General features: G+C 39.7%; 3 protein-coding genes and 1 non-coding gene across 7 annotated transcripts in view; 1 reads left to right on the top strand and 3 right to left on the bottom strand.

Annotated features, from left to right (window-relative positions):
- zgc:56231 (uncharacterized protein LOC406257 homolog) overlaps positions 1-2,746 on the bottom strand; it is a 39,249-nt gene extending 36,503 nt beyond the window's left edge. Inside the window, exon 1 of one of the 3 annotated variants that reach the window (XM_061922129.1) lies at positions 2,529-2,746. In XM_061922129.1, coding sequence (XP_061778113.1) covers positions 2,529-2,606 — 78 coding nt within the window. In that variant the 5' untranslated portion in view covers positions 2,607-2,746. The remainder of the gene's footprint in view (positions 1-2,528) is intronic. The other 2 variants (XM_061922127.1, XM_061922128.1) reach the window with 2 other exon arrangements.
- A 6,795-nt stretch (positions 2,747-9,541) lies between these two features.
- On the bottom strand, positions 9,542-14,030 carry rps20 (ribosomal protein S20). Its single transcript, XM_061922126.1, has 4 exons — positions 13,886-14,030; positions 12,510-12,609; positions 12,270-12,343; positions 9,542-9,757 (listed from the first exon to the last, which is right to left on the bottom strand). Exons 1-4 carry the CDS (start codon positions 13,886-13,888, stop codon positions 9,575-9,577), a joined length of 360 nt encoding a protein of 119 aa, XP_061778110.1. The 5' UTR covers positions 13,889-14,030; the 3' UTR covers positions 9,542-9,574.
- On the bottom strand, positions 12,408-12,473 carry LOC133569937 (small nucleolar RNA U54). Its single transcript, XR_009809989.1, has one exon. It is a non-coding gene; the product is annotated as a small nucleolar RNA U54 (small nucleolar RNA).
- Positions 14,031-16,788: 2,758 nt separating the features above from the next.
- The window catches only part of LOC133569640 (ankyrin repeat and SAM domain-containing protein 6-like), a 44,086-nt gene continuing 41,281 nt past the window's right edge, over positions 16,789-19,593 (top strand). For both annotated transcript variants that reach the window (XM_061922124.1, XM_061922122.1), the window contains exon 1: positions 16,789-17,329. In XM_061922124.1, the coding sequence (XP_061778108.1) occupies positions 16,998-17,329 (332 nt within the window). In that variant the 5' untranslated portion in view covers positions 16,789-16,997. The remainder of the gene's footprint in view (positions 17,330-19,593) is intronic.

Genomic DNA, 19,593 nt, shown 5'->3' with positions numbered 1-19,593 from the left:
TCCTTATAATTCGTCAAAAAAAGATTTGTTGAGTGATAAACTATTATTTGTCAGTGGAGTTCTCAGATGTCTAATGTGCGCCAGACATTGAATATTCTACATAAACCTGATGAAAACTTGTAAGAGCATGGAGGCCTACAACTTTTTTGTGTGTGTGGCAGGGTCAAGGAAATTGCTATCAAGACTGTACCGGATAAATATGCATAGTTTTTGCCCGTGTAAGGTTGCATTTCATGATTTAACTTGTCTACAGCCATGTTTGATGACTTGTTGTATGTAGATTACAAGTAGCGTGTTTCTCCCCGTCTATCAAAATATGATTATAGATGTTAACATTGTGTATGTGCTGAACGATTAATTTATGATTGCTGCCTTTAGTAAAAGCTTAATGCTTTTAGGTCAGGGGTGTCAAACCAATTTTAGCTCAGGGGCTGCACGGAGGCAAATCTATTCCCATGTGGCCGGACTGGTAAAATCATGGCATAATAACTTAAAAATACAACTTCCGACTGTTTTCTTTGTTTTACTTTGGTCCAGAACAGAACTAACATTCTGAAAATGTACATATGAAAAATAATCCTTTTGACAAAACACTTCAATTTAGTTAAAATTTCTGAGGAAAAAAATTGATGCAGTTTAAAAAAAAAAACATGAACACAATGAATTTAGATTTAACCTCTGTACAAAGCAATTAAATTTTAAGTCACTGCCCATCTCGGATTTAACAAAAAAAATAAAAAAATACCGTAAAAACTATCAACTACCTCATCTTTTATTTCCACTGTTTACTTTAATATCCATCCATCCATTTTCTACCGCTTATTCCCTTTTGGGGTCGCGGGGGGCGACTATATCAATGTGCAGTGTCTCATGTAGCATTTCAAGTGGGGTTACCAATCGTTTATTTTACTCCTGTTTTGAATTGGGTTAAGGGGGAGGAGTCGCAGCGCCGCTTTACCGTGCAACTCTAGCTTGGTATATTTGCTCGTCTGACAGAATTACTATTGCCACGTCCAGTGGACACATTTAGAACAGCAGTTTCTTTAATTAAAAAATATGGCTAAACTTTACACTTAGCAAACTAATCTCACGGACCTGTTTGAACGAGTTAGCGGGCCTGTTTTGGCCCACAGGCCGCATGTTTGACATCCCTGTTTTAGGTTGTGCTCACATTTACTTTGATGCTTTAAGAAATACAAATATCAAGATATTAAGGCGGATATATAAAATGGTAGCAACATAACCTTTTAAAGAATTGATTACTGCAAACACGTGCATTCTTCAACTCTGCTCCCTTGGACTGGGGTGCGTGAAGTTCTTCTCGTCTTTTAATATCTTGCACTCTTCCGCCTTTCGTATTGCGATTTAAATTGTACGTACAGCCAAAAACAAGCAAAAGGCATTTTTCTTTAAGACTAAATCGCACCTAATACCTATTGAGAACAGAGCTAGCTTGACCACCATGCATATTTAATGAGCCCGACGTGAGATCAAGTAATATCCAAGCAACTGGGAAAAACTGCTCATTGGGTTTGTTGACATTTGCAATTGTATGGATTTTTTAAAAATGCTACTAGACATCGTATTTAATACTTTTCTAAATGGCCTTAACATGCACTTGGGGATAGGTTGATAGGCTTAAATTGGCCCTAGTGTGTGAATATGAGTGTGCATGTTTATCTGTGTTGGCCCTGCGATGAGGGGAGACGACTTGTTCAGGGTATACCCGGCCTTCCGCCCGATTGTACCTGAGAGAGGCTGCGGCGCCCCCCGCGACCCCAAAGGGAATAAGCGGTAGAAAAATCGATTTAATTAATTTACTGCTTAGGGCTTCACGGTGGCAGAGGGTTTAGTGCGTCTGCCTCACAATACGAAGGTCCTGAGTAGTCAGGTTCGAGATCTTTCTTAGTGGAGTTTGCATGTCCTCCCCATGAATGCATGGGTTCCCTCCGGGTACTCCGGCTTCCTCCCACTTCCAAAGACATGCACCTGGGGATAGGTTGATTGGCAACACTAAATTGGCCCGTGTGTGTGAATGTTGTCTGTCTGTGTTGACCCTGCGATAAGCTGGCGACATGTCCAGGGTGTACGCCGCCTTCCGCCCATTTGTAGCTGAGATGGGCACCAGCGCCCCTCGCGACCCCAAAGGAAATAAGCGGTAGAAATGGATGGATGGGTGGATGATTTACTGCTTTTTAATGACGCGAGGAAACACAAACAAATCAAATATGTTTTTTTTAAGCCTGTAAGTTAACATTGTCTCAAAGGGCTTCAGAAAAAGCCGACATACAGGCAAAAAAATTAACAGCCCGTGGGGGAAAAAGAACATTTTGAGAAGGGATACAAAATGTAGGTACCCCACTTTCAGGGTGCTCTGCGCTATGGATGTCAGACAGTGGATACAAATATTGAATTGTTCAATTATTAGATAATGTCAGAGTCCAGACAAAAAAAACCATGAAACCAATGCAGACAAATACAAAAACATGAAACATTTTTTGACATATTCAAAATGGAGAATTAGTTACCTTTTTGGGCAAAGAGTCGACAGGAGCCAGAAGACAAGTTAATTCCATGTCATCGCAGTCCAGATGCTGACTCGTCATAATTTTAATGTACTGCAGTCACTTTCTAATCCTTTCTGAAATAATGATATAGACACAAACAGGAGCACTCTGACAATGTTCCACCAACGCCACTAACACACACCTGCTAACAGTACCAATGATACACGACGGGCTCCTAATCACTTTAAATGGCTCCAGGTGTCATTTGGAGTAACAGCCAATCAGCGTTGTATGTTTTGTGACGTCAGGAGCAAACCTACATTTCATTGGCGCATGTCTATCATAGGCACAACCGATTTTCAACTTAACTTTTTAACCTGTATACTAGTCCAGTGTTTTTCAACCTTTTTTATGAGACTGGGCGCATTTTTGGCGTTGAAAAAATGCGAAGGCACACCACCAGCAGAAATCATTAAAAAAAGAAACTCAGTTGACAGTAAAAAGTCGTTGTCACAATTGTTGGATATGACTTTAAAGCATAACCAAGCATGCATCAATATAGCTCTTGTCTCAAAGTAAGTGTACTGTCACCACTTCTCACATCACACCCTGACTTATTTTATTTTTTTTGCTCTTTTACTGTGTGTAGTGTTTTAATTCTTGTCTTGTGCTCCTATTTAGGTGGCTTTTTCTCTTTTTTGGGTATTTTCCTGTAGCAGTTTCATGTCTTCCTTTGAGCGATATTTGTACTTTGTTTTAGCGATCAAGAATATTTCAGTTGTTTTTATCCTTCTTTGTGGGGACATTGTTGATTGTCATGTCATGTTCGGACGTACATTGTCTTTGCTGTCGTTCAGCATTCTGTTTTTGTTTACATTGTAGCCAGTTCAGTTTTAGTTTCGTTCTGCATAGCCTTCCCTAAAAACCTACTGAAATGAGATTTTCTTATTTAAACAGGGATAGCAGGTCCATTCTATGTGTCATACTTGATCATTTCGCGTTATTGCCATATTTTTGCTGAAAGGATTTAGTAGAAAACATCCACGATAAAGTTTGCAACTTTTGGTCGCTAATAAAAAAGCCTTGGCTGTACCGGAAGTAGCAGACGATGTGCGCGTGACGTCACGGGTCGTAGGGCTCCTGACATCCTCACATTGTTTACAATCATGGCCACCAGCAACAAGAGAGATTCGGACCGAGAAAGCGATGATTTCCCCATTAATTTGAGCGAGGATGAAAGATTCGTGGATGAGGAAAGTTAGAGTGAGGCACTAGAAGAAAAAAAAAGGTGATTGCAGTGGGAGCAATTCAGATGTTATTAGACACATTTGTTAGGATCCATCCATCCATTTTCTACCGCTTATTTCCTTCAGGGTCGTGGGGGGTGCTGGAGGCTATCTCAGCTACAATCGGGCAGAAGGCGTGGTACACCCTGGACAAGTCGCTACCTCATCGCAGGGCCATTTACTAGGATAATTCTGGAAAATCCCTTATTTGCCTATTGTGTTCCTAGTGTTTTAGTGAGATTATATGGTACCTGAAAGTCGGAGCGATGTGGCCGCTGGTGTCTTGACCACCAGTGTCTCTGAGGGAAATCACGCAGCTGCAGCAGGACGCAAGCTCTGCTGATGTCTCCGGTAAGAGGCGACTTATTACCACAATTTTCTCACCGAAAACTGCCGGTTGACATGTGGTCGGGATCCATGTTCGCTTGACTGCTCTGTTCCATAGTAAAGCTTCACCTTCGGGAATTTTAAACAAGGAAACACCGGCTGTGTTTGTGTTGCTAAAGGCTAAAAGCTTCCCACCTCCATCTTTCTACTTTGACTTATCCATTATTAATTGAACAAATTAAGATTCAGCAACACAGATGTCCAGAATACTGTGGAATTATGCGATTAAAGCAGACTATTCATAGATTGGATCGGGCTGGAAAATAATGCCCGCTACAACCCGAGACGTAAAACGCACGCGTCATCATAAGCGTCATCATACCGCGACATTTTCAACACGACACTTTGTGGGAAATTTAAAATTGCAATTTAGTAAACTAAAAAGGCCGTATTGGCATGTGTTGCATTGTTAATGTTTTATCATTGATATATAAACTATTAGACTGCGTGGTCGGTAGTAGTGGGTTTGAGTGGGCCTCTAAGCTTCAATGTCTTTTCTTAGGGGCACTCACCTCCTGGTTATTTCCGGCTTAAGCATTAGACACCTTTTTACCTTCACACTGCCTCCCGCTCCAGACAGCACTGACACTCAACAACAACACATCATTTGCACACTAAAATTACCGCTTAGCAAACGATATTTTTAACCCAAATAGGTGAAACTAGATAATCTCCCACGGCACACCAGACTGCATCTCGCGGCACACTACAGTGGTTGAAAAACACTGTACTAGACTATTGAGTGCATAAGTGTGTTTAAACTAATAACGGTGAGCTCCATTGGTACTGGGAAGTCGGAATTCCCTAGTTCCTAATCGAAATGTTTACTGGAACGCCCCTCGTGGTTGTATTTCCGACTCGGAAAGTCGGACCTTGCGTAACCCCCCCTGAGTTCGTTTCAAAGATGGCTGCTCTCGATGTAAAAAATTATGTCCGCTGCTATAAAATCTGTTATTTGCACTTCTGATTAGTTTTCGTCGCAGTAAATCAGCCATGTGCAATGTATTGTTGTACGTTTAGATATGATAACGTCACTATAGTGTAAACTGCGTTTATGTCATGTGATGTATACTACTGACAATGGCGTCTGTGTTTTATTTTCATCCCCTGTGTTTGAAGGTTGCAGAAAGAGTGCATATTTTTACATAAATTGAATTCGGACAAGTGCAATAATAGCTTTCGTGGATGTGGCCATCTTGAGCTCCCGCGTAGAAACGCTCGCAACTCGGGTGTAACGTCATTACCAGCTCCAATTATCCACTTCCCAGGTAAATGGAACGCAGCATTATTACAGTACTGTATAGGCGTGAGCAGGGGCGCCGAAAAAAAAAAGGGGGGGGGGGGGGGGTAAAGGAGACGGATTCTAGGGGCCCATGATGGAGGGGGGCCCAGAGAGGCCCCTAATGATGATGACATTATAATACAGAGGGGTCCCGTAAAGATACAGGAGCCCTGTAAAGATTATTTTCATGGGGTCCAAAATCCCTGACGGCGCCCCTGGGCGTGAGCATATTGTCTTTGACTATGTAAGTCACGAAATAAATTTAAACCCTTGCGATCTTCTTGGGTAAATAGTGGACGGGGGAAAAAACTTACCACTTAGAACATTTTGAAATAATGGCGGATGGGCAGTAACCCAATATCCGTAGCAACAAATTATTTTAAATGGTCAATAGTCGGGTGTAAAGCAGGGGTCACAAATGCGGTGCCCGCAGGCACCAGGTAGCCCGTAAGGACCAGATGAGTCGCCCGCTTGTTCTAAAAATAGCTCAAATAGCAGCACTTACCAGTGAGCTGCCTCTATTTTTTAAATTGTATTTATTTACTAGCAAGCTGGTCTCACTTTGCTCGACATTTTCAATTCTAGAGAGACAAAACTCAAATAGAATTTGACAATCCAAGAAAATATTTTAAAGACTTGGTCTTCACTTGTTTAAATACATTCATTTATCTTTTACTTTGCTTCTTATAACTTTCAGAAAGACAATTTTAGAGAAAAAATACAACCTTAAAAAGGATTTTAGGATTTTTAAACACATTTACCTTTTTACCTTTTAAATTCACCTTCTTTCCTGACAATTTAAATCAATGTTCAAGTATTTTTGTTTTTGTTTTATTGTAAAGAATAATAAATACATTTTAATTTAATTCTTCATTTTAGCTTCTGTTTTTTCGACTAAGAATATTTGTGAAATATTTGTTCAAACTTATTATGATTAAAATTCCCAATAAATATTCTGGCAAATCTAGAAAATCTGTAGAATCAGATATAAATCTTATTTCAAAGTCTTTTCAATTTCTTTTACAAATTTTGTTATGTAAAATCTAGAAGAAATAATGATTAGTCTTTGTTAGAAATATAGCTTGGTCCAATTTGTTTTATATTCTAACAAAGTGCAGATTGGATTTTAACCTGTTTAAAACATGTCATCAAAAATATATATTTATTGTGAGAAATCATTAAGATGATCAGTGTTTCCACAAAGATAGATATCTTTAATTATTAATAATAATATAGAGTTAAAGGCAAATTAAGCAAATTGGCTATTTATGGCAATTTATTTAAGTGTGTATCAAACTGGTAGCCCTTCGCATTAATCAGTACCCAAGAAGTAGCTCTTGGTTTCAAAAAGGTTGGTGACCCCTGGTGTAGGGAAATACTTTAAAGCAAATACGAGTGAACAAAAACAGAGCAAAAGCGATGACTTTTTCCAGTCAATATGCAGGAAGAGTAGTGTACATTGGTTCTAAAAATTTTCATCAAGCACCTGGGAAAAAAACTGGCTCTCCAAGTACCACCATTAAAATACAGTAGCCAGCGTAACGCGCCTAAGCATTCATTAAATACAAGGCAGGGGTTGTATTTAGTAAGTATATTTATTATTCTTTGCCCTATTACACATAATGGTAAATGGGTTATACTTGTGTAGCGCTTTTCTACCTTCAAGGTACTCAAAGCGCTTTGACATTATTTCCACATTCACCCATTCACACACACATTCACACACTGATGGCGGGAGCTGCTGTGCAAGGCGCTAACCACGACCCATCAGGAGCAAGGGTGAAGTGTCTTGATCAAGGACACAACGGACGTGACAAGGTTGGTAGAAGGTGGGGATCGAACCAGGAACCCTCAGATTGCTGGCACAGCCACTCTCCCAACTGCGCCACGCCGTCCACATAATTTGAACAGTAACACTATGTTTGAATAATGGAAAATAAAACACTGTACTTTAATATAGGGATTATTTGGCATACCACTGTTTGAGAATCACTGCATTATACAATATTATGTAACATTTAAATTAAGTTTAAGGAGCTATGTGATCACAGGCTTTATTTCACTATGGCTGGTCCATCCTTGTTACAATTAATGAGTACTCTAAACACTACAGGTTTGGAGAATAAGTTATATTTGCTCAGGAAACCATGTCCTCAAACATGCATTAAAAAATAAAATTTATTGCACAGTAATTTAAACGTAGTATGATATAAATCATAGTAATGCTCAATGTGTATTTTAATTTAGTTGTCCACATTGACCGGTGGGCACTCGCATGCAGGCTTTCTTGAACCATGAATTAGATATTGGTGCTGTACACAGCTCCTCCAGAGGATACAATGCATATTTCACTGTACAAACCCCATTTCCATATGAGTTTGGAAATTATGTTAGATGTAAATATAAATGGAATACAATGATTTGTAAATCCTTTATTAACCCATATTCAATTGAATGCACTACAAAGACAAGATATTTGATATTCAAACTCAAACTTAATTTTTTTTTTTGCAAATAATAATCAACTTGGAATTTCATGGTTGGAACACGTGCCAAAGTAGTTGGGAAAGAGCATGTTCATCACTGTATTACATCGCCTTTTTTTTTAACAACACTCAATAAACGTTTGTGAACTGGAGTAAACTAATTGTTGAAGCTTTGAAAGTGGAATTCTTTCCATTCTCGTTTTATTTGGAGCTTCAGTCGTTCAACAGTCAGGGGTCTCCGCTGTCGTATTTTACGCTTCATAATGCGCCACACATTTTCGATGGGAGACAGGTCTGGACTGCAGACAGGCCAGGAAAGTACCCTCACCCCTTTTTTTTTTTACAAAGCCACGCTGTTGTAAGACGTGCTGAATGTGGCTCGGCACGGTCTTGCTGAAATAAACAGGAGTGTCCATGAAAAAGACGGCACTTGGATAGCAGGATATGTTGTTCCAAAACCTGTATTTACCTTTCAGCATTAATGGTGCCATCACAGATGTGTAAGTTATCCATGCCTTGAGCACTAATGCACCCCCATACCATCACAGATGCTGGCTTTTGAACTTTGCGTCAACAGTCTGGATGGTTCGCTTACCCTTTGATCCAGTAGACAAGATGTCGAATATTTCCAAAAACAATTTGAAATGTGGACTCGTCAGACCACAGAACACTTTTCATTAGTCCATTTTAGATGATCTCTGGTCCAGAGAAGCCGGCGTTGTTTTTGGATGTTGTTGATAAATGGCTTTCGCTTTGCATAGTAGAGCTTTAACTTGCACATTCAGATGTTGCGACCAACAGTATTCAGTGACAGTGGTTTTCTGAAGTGTTCCTGAACTCATGTGTTGATATCCTTTAGAGATTGATGTCAGGTTTTGATACAGTGCCGTCTGAGGGATCGAAGGTCAGTGATTCAATGTTGGTTTCCTGCCATGCAGCTTATGTGGAGTGACTTCTCCAGATTCTCTGAACCTTTTGATAGTATGGACCGTAGATGTTGACATCCCTTAATTTCTTGCAATTGCACTTTTGAGAAACTTTCTTAAAGAGTTTTGACTATTTGCTCACACAGTTATGGACAAAGGGGTGTACCTCGCTCCATCCTTTCTTGTGAAAGACAGCATTTTTGGGGAAGCTCTTATAATACCCAATCATGGCACCCACCTGTTCACAATTAACCTGCACACCTGTGGGATGTTCCAGATAAATGTTTGATGAGCATTCCTCAACTTCATCGGTATTTATTGCCACCTTTCCCAACTTATGTGTCACGTGTGGTTGGCATCAGTCTAAAGTTAATGATTTGCAAAAAAAAAAGTTTATCAGTTTGAACATCAAATATGTTGTCTTTGTAGCATATTCAACTGAAAATGGGTTGAAAACGATTTGTAAATTGTATTCCGTTTATATTTACATCTAACAAAATTTCCCAACTCATATGGAAACAGGGTTTGCACATGTAGCAAAATATGTTTTAACAAAGGCTTCATTAGTTTGAGTACGTGTCAACATGGCGCATCAAGTTTGTTGCTAAAATGTCATTTAAGCTGCCAGACTACAACAATGTCAAATAATCGGGACAAAAAGCAAAGAAGCTTGGTATTCTTTATTGACGCTGAAGCATAATTATAAATCAGCGATGGTAACTTCGACCTCAACGCCAGGTTCGATGCTGATGGAAGTGATCTGCTTGACAATTTCAGATGGGCTGTGTAGATCAATTAGGCGTTTGTGGATCCTCATCTGGAAGCGATCCCAAGTTTTGGATCCTTCACCACAGGGGGTCTTCCTGGTGGTGATGCGCAGGGTCTGAAAAGGACAGAAATAAATGGCTACTTTAAAAGAACCCAACATTAAAACAATTTCATACCAGAAAAAATACATCAAATTAACTAACTTTTCTCAGGTCCTGTTTCATACGAAAACAGTTTTATTTTTTTGCTTGGTTAAAACACAACTATTGACAGGCGCAAAGGACATAATGACAAAGTTCTCAAAGGAGGTGCTGGGTAATAAGAAAATAAATGTTGGGAGATATTTATAAAACTACATGACTTGATTTAGTCTTTTGATACAATTATTACGATGGGGGGCACCAAGAGAAGTACTGTGGGATTGGATTAGAACGCCAGGAGTGGCAGAGAACTAGGACTGTATGAATAATGGACATCGAATCGATATTAAGGTTTTAATTAGTGCAAAAAATATAACCTCAAGAGGCAGGGTTTTTTCCCCTTACTCTGCAACATTTGAGTAACTGACATGTATGGCAATAAGAATTGTTGAGCCTCGCATTTCATCTTTTGTCAAACAAATCATCTTTTGTCAAACAAGTAGAGGGAAAGAGGTCTCACTCTGCATCGCTCTCAAGAGCGCATGAATTTAACACTAGAAATAATTGAATGCAATGAGCCCTCTTTTCAGTCATCCACAATCTTTGTCTCGGTGGGTGGAGAGGAAGACTGCCAGGTCTACACAGGAAGCAAAGACAGAGCCTCACAACTCACTTGTAAAGAGTTGCGCAAAGCAACAAAAATTAGAAAGGTAAAAAAAAAATCATTACAAAGCCAAATGTTTTGTTGTGGGAATATTTCTGCTTGAAATCAGATTGGCAATATGAGCCCATCAACACGGACTGACGAGCAATAATACCGTGTTTGCAATTTAAAAAAAACAAACACAAATTGATTTAGTTTTTCCAACTTGGGGAAAAAAAATGCTATTTAGGATGTTAGACATTCACTTTAAATATTTGCTTCCAGAAATAATTATTTTGTGTTAAAAGTATTTACCTTCCAATTACAAAACAATAGTAAACCATTCTACAGTAATGAGAAATAAGTATTTCTTTAAAAGGGTTACTAGCATTATTACTATATTTTATGATTTCATGACATTTTAAAACACTGTATAGCTGATTTCAGTTATTTCTTTAGTTTAAGTGCATGAGCTTTGAGTGTTTGCATAAAAGCACATTAAAAAAATATATGTATATTGCATATTGTTGTGGGCTTCACAGAGGGGTTAGTGAGTCTGCCTCACAATTTGAAGGTCCTGCAGTGCTGGGTTCAAATCCAGGCTCAGGATCTTTCTGTGTGGAGTTTGCATGTTCTTCCCGTGAATGCGTGGGTTCCCTCCGGGTACTCCGGCTTCCTCCCACTTCCAAAGACATGCACCTGAGGATAGGTTGATTTGCAACACTAAAAATTGGCCCTAGTGTGTGTGAATGTTGTCTGTCTATCTGTGTTGGCCCTACGATGAGCTGGCGACTTGTCCAGGGTGTACCCCGCCTTCCGCCCGATTGAAGCTGAGATAGGCGCCAGCGCCCCCCGCGACCCCGAAAGGGAATAAGCGGTAGAAAATGGATGGATATGGCATGTTGTTGTGTGGCATCTTCAGACGAGAATGTTGACAGTTTAAAAGTTCCTTCACTCGTTAAAGTTTTAAGCCTTTATATGTATAGAAAATAAATTACGAACACAAGTGACGGAACAATCGCAATTCGTTTTTTTTCTCAAAAGCGTGCAGCCTTCTAATTTAAAAAGCAGCTCACTGTTTTTAAATGTTAATATTGCCATTGATCACTCGTATTCAATTGTGATAGACAAAATACTCATGGGGATTAAAATGTGACAGACTGTGCAGCCCTAGACTTGTATATAAAATTAGCTTATGCAGTGGTATACTGGTTAAGGACAATAAAGCACTCCTGGTGATCGCAGCGTGAAAAGTTTGGTAATATTTAAAATATGGTCTGTGCTGCACGTCTAGATGATAGTTTTGTCATAGTGCAGATAAAAGTAACTACAACACCAACAGCTTTGTTTTTGGAATCTGTTGCATTCTTTGTTTTCTGGTCTCGTGACGGCACTGCAATGTCATCTTAACGTAGTAGCTTGCTTGTACAAACGGCAACAATTATTATTTACAGGGGTATAACGGCATTGTAGATACCGCGGTATTGTAGTGGTTTAAAAATCATCACAATATTGCCGTGACCTCCGACATATGAAACAAAACCTTAGTGGTTAGTTTTTTTTGGCTCTTTTGCAATGGCCTGTCTAAAAATAAACTGCATCTCCCATAATTCTCTGTTCAGGATGGTACCAGAGGTTTGGACCGGAAAGCCAGCTAGCCAGAGTGTGCCGGATAAAGGGGAACAAGTCAGTGCAGGCTGCACTCTGCCTGCTAGCGGGGTTAGCTCTAAGCAGCCAGCTAACCATGGCGTGTCAGAGTTAGCGGTTTTATGCATAAATCTAAAATAAATACCACTGGCTAGAAAAAACAAAATGTTTTAAGTGCCACCGATGCACAAGCGTACCTTGGTTGGCATGCGCACTGGTCCTTTCACCTTCAGGTTCTTCTCCTTAGCCCCACGGATCAAGTCAGCGCAGACTGAGGGCAAAAAATAAGCGTCAAGTACATACAGCAAACATTCTTTAGGAGATGCGCTTTGAAAGAAGGACTCAGAATAGCGTATTTCACACATCAGCGTTAGTCAGTGGAATAATTATCCTCATCGTCAAGACTTCAATAGGTATAACGTAATATGAAAGAATACCTTTCTCCAGAGACTTGACGTTACGGCTGGTGAGGGTGATGCGGATGCGGTGAATCAGCACCTCAGTCTCAACAGGTGCCTTCCCAGTATCCTTGAAAGCCTGCAAGACATAAAAATAGTCAGTTCAAATTAAATGTTGACAGGTCACATCTAGAAAAACAGGACTTAAGTTCAGCATACCACATGTACAATGGCGGAGAAGACTGTTGTGCATATAGTCCTCAAGCTATTAATTAAAATTGAGCTTTTGAAGTAAGCTACTGTCTCATAATTTAGAACTACAGTTGTAATGCAATCCAGTAAACTAATTTTCACCAAGCAAGAGCTTTTCTTCCAGACACCAGTAAACTGGGGAGACAGCAGCAACAGAAACACTAAACAAAATATTCCCCAAAGTTATCCATCCATCCATTTCCTACCGCCAGGCAAACATAAATTATGTTAGCATTAGAATGATGAAACAGGAAGCTGTTGAGTGACTAACAAATTGTTCAAATGAGTGCAATGGTAAGACACTGCACACATCAGAAAGATGTGCTTCAAATTGTAGCCAGTCGAACATAACAGACGAACTTGAGTGGTTGCAATTATAAAAGGAGAGGAGAGGAAAATAATAATTACTACAGTTGATGTGGAATGAATTATGGATTTGAAATTACATTTAAGGGTTTAGAATGACAGAAGGTTGTAAAGAGATTGAACTATATGAAATGAAGTGAATTATAATTATATATAGCTTTTCCTCTAGTGACTCAAAGCGCTTTACATAGTAAAGTCCATTATCTAATTGACATTTATAAAAGAGTGACACTGGGAGCAGGTTGGTAAAGTGTCTTGCCCAAGGACACAAAGACAGTGAATAGGATGGCAGAACGGGGAATCGAACATGGAACCCTCAAGTTGCAGACACGGTCACTACCAACCTAGCTATGCCGCCACCATATGACACATATATCCACAAAACAGAAACTAATATTTAGAAGACTAGACAAGCTTATCACACATGGCACATCAAGGTAATAACTTTCGAGACAACTTCTTAGCCGCAAATTCCCTTTCCTTCGTTTTGTTTAGCATTAGCTGCTAAACGCGGGGAACTTCAATTATATCGACTAGATAATACAACAACTTTTGACGCACAGATAAAATGGCTAACAATATGCAACAGTTTAGTAGCGATTATCAGAGCACATTTAAAGATTTAATTAACATGTGTCGGAAAATTATTGTTAACCGTCGTATTGATTATAAGACGGTTAGCAAGGCTAAGCTAGCGGCAAAATCAGTACTATTTAGCTTATAATTTAATTTGAACATCAACCGTGTCGTCTTTTGACATCGTAAAACCAGGCAAAAGTTATGAATTGGAAACATACCATTTCGATGTTTCCTGACCGACTTATTCGAGAGAAATTCAAGCGAACAGCGGTGAGTCAGGACGGTGCAGCGTGGTTAGCTTAGAAAAGAGCGAGAGCTGGTTGGTTTTCTGTTTATATACTGCTCATCCGGGTTCTCTGCGTTTCTTCTTCTGTGTGTTTTACTCTTTAAATGACAGCGACAGTAGGTGGCAGAGTATGGACAATACATTAGACAAAAAGCCATTTGGTTACTTTTTTCTTTGATAAAGGTTGTATATATCCATCCATCCATTTTCTACCACTTATTCCCTTTCGGGGTCGCGGGGGGCGCTGGCGCCATACTAAAACATATTTGTGTTGGTTAATAAAACAACATTCTTGGAACAAGTACTGCTTGCACACTATTTTTGTGTAATTACCACTCGCATACATGTTCTACATGTAGTACAGTAAATGCACTGTTATATCTATGGATGTATTCATTATATCACTTAAAAGTTTTAAGTTTAGTGGGATCTAAAAATAAATAAATGTTTTTTAATCATCCATCCATCCATTTCCTATATCTTATTCCCTTTAGGAATGCGGGGTGCAACCTATCCCCAGGTGCATGTCTTTGGAAGTTGGAGGAAGCCGGAGTACCCGAAGGGTATTAATATATTTTAATTATTATTTTATATTTCAAAATACTATCTATTTCATATGTATGCAAAGGTCCTGGGTTGTCCTGGGTTCAATCCCGGTCTCGGGATCTTTCTTTGTGGAAATTGCATGTCCTCCCACTTCCAAAGACATGCACCAAGGGATAGGTTGATTGGCAACACTAAATTGGCCCTAGTGTGTGAATGTGACTGTGAATGTTGTCTGTCTATCTGTGTTGGCCCTGCGATGAGGTAGCGACTTGTCCAGGGTGTACTTGGCCTTCCGGCCGATTGTAGCTGAGATAGGTTCCAGCACCGCCCGCGACCCCAAAAGGGACAAGCGGTAGGAAATGGATGGATGGATGGATGTATTATTGATTAAACAATTATTTCTTCATCAATTACTGACTACAAATAAATTAAAACAAAAAAGTCATGATGAACCCTAAGTGATTTACAATGAGTAAGCACTTATTACAAACACTACACATGCATTTTATACAGTACCTGTAATGTGCTGTATCTCTTTAACCACTTGAAAGCGAGACAAAAAAGTGTTCCACAGCATCACCACGACATCACAGCAACACTTCCGCTTGAAAACAAACCAAAAAACAATACTTCCTCCATCCATTTTTCTACCGCGTGTCCCTTTTGGGCTCGCGGGGGGTGCTGGAGCCTATCTTAGCTGAATTTGTGCGGAAGGCGGAGTACACCCAGGACAAGTCGCCACCTCATCGCAGGGCCAACACAGATAGACAGACAACATTCACACTCACATTCACACACTAGGGCCAATTTAGTGTTGCCAATCAACCTATCCCCAGGTGCATGTCTTTGGAGGTGGGAGGAAGCCAGAGTACCCGGAGGTAACCCACGTAGTCACGGGGAGAACATGCAAACTCCTCACAGAAAGACCCCGAGCCCGGGATTGAACTCAGGACCTTGATATTGTGAGGCACATGCACTAACCCCTGTAACACCTTGCTGCCAGAACTTAACAATACTTCCTTTTAAAAAAAAAAAGTTAAATTATAGAGGGCACAGTCTATCCATTCATCCATCCATTTCCTACCGCTTGTATTGTTGGGGTCCCATCCATCCATTCATCCATTTTTCTACCACTTATTCCATTTTGGGCTAGCGGGGGCGCTGGGACCTATCTCAGCTACAATCGGGCGGAAGGGGACGTACACCCCTGGACAAGTTGCCACCTCATCGACTCTACAAATAACAAATTGTATTATATTTGGTAAAAAAAGACAATATGTAATTGTGTAATGTAATCTTGAAGTATTTAAAAAAAGTTCTGCATTATATTTGTGTGGATTTTTCTTGAGTAAAATTAAATGTTATTGTTTGACACAGATTATATGAAAACAATTACCATTGCTTGACATTTTCAATCACTTGTTACCCCCTAATATTTAGATGTATACACCCCTCAAGTGTGTGTTTGAAACAATTACCATAGTCTACTGGTATTATTAATCAAACAATTATCTCTTCATTAATTAATGACTACAAATACATTAATTAGAAACAAATCAATAGATGAACTCTAAATGATCAAAAATGAGTAAGCACTTATCACAAACACTACACATGCATTTTTATACAGTTCCTGTACATTACAGGTACTGTATAAAAATGTATCTCTTTAACTACTTGAAGGCAACAAAACCGTGTGCCAGCATCACTTCAACTTCACTACAACACTTCTGCTTGAAAACAAAACCAAAACAATACTTCCTGTTGGAAAAAAAAGGTAAATTATGGAGAGCAAAGTCGATTCTACAAATAATAAATTGTATTACATAGGGTAAAAAAGACAACATGTAATCGTGTAATGTAATCTCCGACTATTTTAAAACAAGTTCTGCATTACATTTGTGGTGATGTTTCTTGAGTAAAATTTTAAATGCTATTGTTTGACACAGATTATATCAGAATCAGAATCAGAAATACTTTATTATCCCAATCAAGATCAGACAAACATTGCAGGGAGACAGAACGGGATCGCTGACGGGTCTGCCAACTCCCGGCGCCCCTTAAAAAAAAGGTTAAACAGTTAAACAATGAGGGGGTGAGAAAAAAAATCAATCACTTCTTAACCACTAAGATTTAGATGTATACACCCCACAAGTGTGTGTTTGAAACAATTACCTTAGTCAACTCGTATATTTATGAGACCTAAAAAAAAGCAATAAAACGAGCGCATAATAAGACTATTACTCGAAGCCTTTGTTTTGAAGGGAAATCGGAAGTTGTGTTAGGTGAAATGTCTCTAGTGATGATTCCAGAAGGAGTAACGGGTGTGCGCTGTAATCCGCTGTAAAGTTATTTTCTTGTAAAAGTCCAGCTGAATATGAAGTAAACTTTCAAAATAGTCGCCATAAGGTTTAAAACCGTCTCGTTAAAGAGTGTGTCAGTGTCGGTGTTGTCGTGAAGTGAAATAGAGGCTGAATGGCAGCACGAAGAAGGCGGACATGAACTTCGGTGTTACCGCTAACTCGCTGCTTCTCCTCCGTGCCTGCGATGATGGAGACCATGAAGCTGCTCGGCGGATTCTGGAGTCCGAAACCTCCAGAGACTCTGGGCGGCACAGCAGACTGCGCTCGGACGCCGGCTCAGAATGCAACACGACGGACTTGTTGTTGTCTCCGGTACCGGTGGACTGTACGGACGAGGAAGGCAACACCGGCCTGCAGTTTGCATCCGCCAGCGGTCACGAACACTTGGTGCGGTTTCTGCTGCGGAAGGGGGCCTCGGTGGACAGCCGCAACAACTATGGATGGACACCGCTCATGCAAGCTGCCAGGTGTGTCAGCATCAGAAAATAACTTCTCATGAGTTTTATTATCTATATAACAATTATGTATTTACATGATGAAAACTACTCAAGGACTGTCAATGGTGGCGACCATCTGCCCCGACCGCTTGGGGTTTTAGTATTGATTTAATGACATATTGTATGTGTATAAAATACCAGTTCCAGACTATATTTGCAGTGGCGAGCCCACCTTCAGTGATGTCAGACTTCAATGATTTCCTTTCAAAATACCATAATTGATGTCACCACTTGACCATTGCTGGAGAAATACTATATAGCAGGGGTCGGCAACCTTTTCCACTCAAAGAGCCATTTTGACCCGTTTCACAAATTAAAGGAGACAATGGGAGCCGCAATCATTCTTGCGAAAATCTGCTGGTGGTCACCCATATAACAGTAATAAGGGTGTGCCATGAAGCCATTGCCTTTGACGCCTTCTCCAACATGTGCAGACAGTTTGCCAGTCCAGTCACATGTTGTATGTGGCTTCTGCGGATAAACGTACACGACTGCAAGGCATACTGGGTGACACAGAATACACTGAAGGTTGTGATATAAACAATTTTAACACTCTTACTAATATGCACCACACTGTGAACCCACACCAAACCCGAATGTCAAACACATTTCTAGAGAACATCCGCACTGTAACACATTATAAACGCAACATAATAATTACCCAGAATGCTATGCATCCATGACTCTTTCAGGCTATAGTATACACCCCCCCCCCCCCCCTTCTGTGCGTCGGTTGAGGTGGCCGGGGTTGGGGGTGCGGCGGTCTGAAAGAGTCATGGGTGCATGGCATTCTGGGTAACTGTTATGTTGCGTTTATAATGTGTTACTGTGAGGATGTTCTCAGAAATGTGTTTGTCATTCTTGTTTGGTGTGGGTTCACAGTGTGGTGCACATTAGTAAGAGTGTTAAAGTTGTTTATATCACAACCTTCAGTGTACTCTGTGTCATCCAGTATGCCTTGCAGTCATGTACATGTATCTGCGAAATCCACATTCAACATGTGACTGGACTGGCAAGCTGTCTGTATATTTTGTAGAAGGCGTCAAAGGCAATGGCTTCATGGCACACCGTTATCACTGTTGTATGGGTGTCCACCAGTAGATATTCGCAAGAATAATTGCAGCTCCCATTGTCTTCTTGACGTTTTGTGAAACGCATCAAAATGTAGAGAGTGCTAAAAGTAAAGCCATCACGGCATGCCCTCAATATTGTTGTCCGAGTGAAAATCGGAGAATGTTGACCCCTGGTGATGTCCGGAAGAAGCTCCGAGAACCGGAATCCCCCCGTAACAATTGGGGGGTCGGCGATTGTGCAGCTGAGCCACATCAGAGTGGCCAAAGAGCCGCATGCGGCTCCGGAGCCGCGGGTTGCCGACCCCTGCTATATAGAAACACATTTACGCCCTACTGGGCATTGAATCACCACCAACAATGTACATAACAGTTTTTTTTTATAATCCAACTATCCGTTTTCTATCGCACCTGTCCAAGATGGCCAAGATGATATAATAAACTATATTTATTATTGGTTAGCTTTAGAATAACAATGTTATTAAAAAGATTAAAAGACTTATTATACTCTAAAAATGTTGATCTTACTTAAAAATGCACGCATTTAGTTGTATTCAGTGTTAAAAAATATTTTATGGCTCTCATGGAAATAGACTTTGAAATATTTGCCTTTCATGGCTCTCCAAGCCAAAAAGGTTCCCGACCCCTGCTTTGAGGTAACAAGGTAACACTATGGATGTTCCTCGTAGCACTATGTATCCTATCACACACAACTCATTGACGATTGGTGCATAGGATTTACACTTTTCAAAACATCCACTTTTTATTGCATTGCATACCTCCATTAATTCTGTACAACATGTCAGGTATGGAAATAAACACAGGACTTGCTATAAGAATAAAAAAATTGCATCATTTTTTTGAGGACCTAACGAACCTCTTTGGATTATTTAACAGTAGTAATGCTTTTATATTTTCTTGTTTTAAAAATATTTTCATTTTTAAATGTTTAACAGTAATAACACTTTCATTATTACATGTTTAAGAGTAGTAATACTTGTATTACATTTTCAACAGAAATAATATTTTCATTATTACATGTTTAACAGTAACAATACTTTTATTATTACAAGTTAAACAGCAATACTACTTTTATTATTACATGTTTAACAGTAATACTATTTTCATTATTACATCTGTAACAGTAATACTCCTTTCATTATT

The sequence above is a fragment of the Nerophis ophidion genome, linkage group LG15 (genome assembly GCF_033978795.1).
Source record: "Nerophis ophidion isolate RoL-2023_Sa linkage group LG15, RoL_Noph_v1.0, whole genome shotgun sequence".
Classification (NCBI taxonomy): domain Eukaryota; kingdom Metazoa; phylum Chordata; class Actinopteri; order Syngnathiformes; family Syngnathidae; genus Nerophis; species Nerophis ophidion.
This window is presented reverse-complemented; position numbering and strand designations above follow the sequence as displayed.

Coding starts and splice junctions, on each gene's coding strand:
- rps20 (XM_061922126.1), bottom strand. Junction 12,344..12,509: donor CGTCAAGTCTCTGGAGAAAG/GTATTCTTTCAT, acceptor TTTTGCCCTCAG/TCTGCGCTGACTTGATCCGT. Junction 9,758..12,269: donor CAGTGCGCATGCCAACCAAG/GTACGCTTGTGC, acceptor TGTCCTTTTCAG/ACCCTGCGCATCACCACCAG.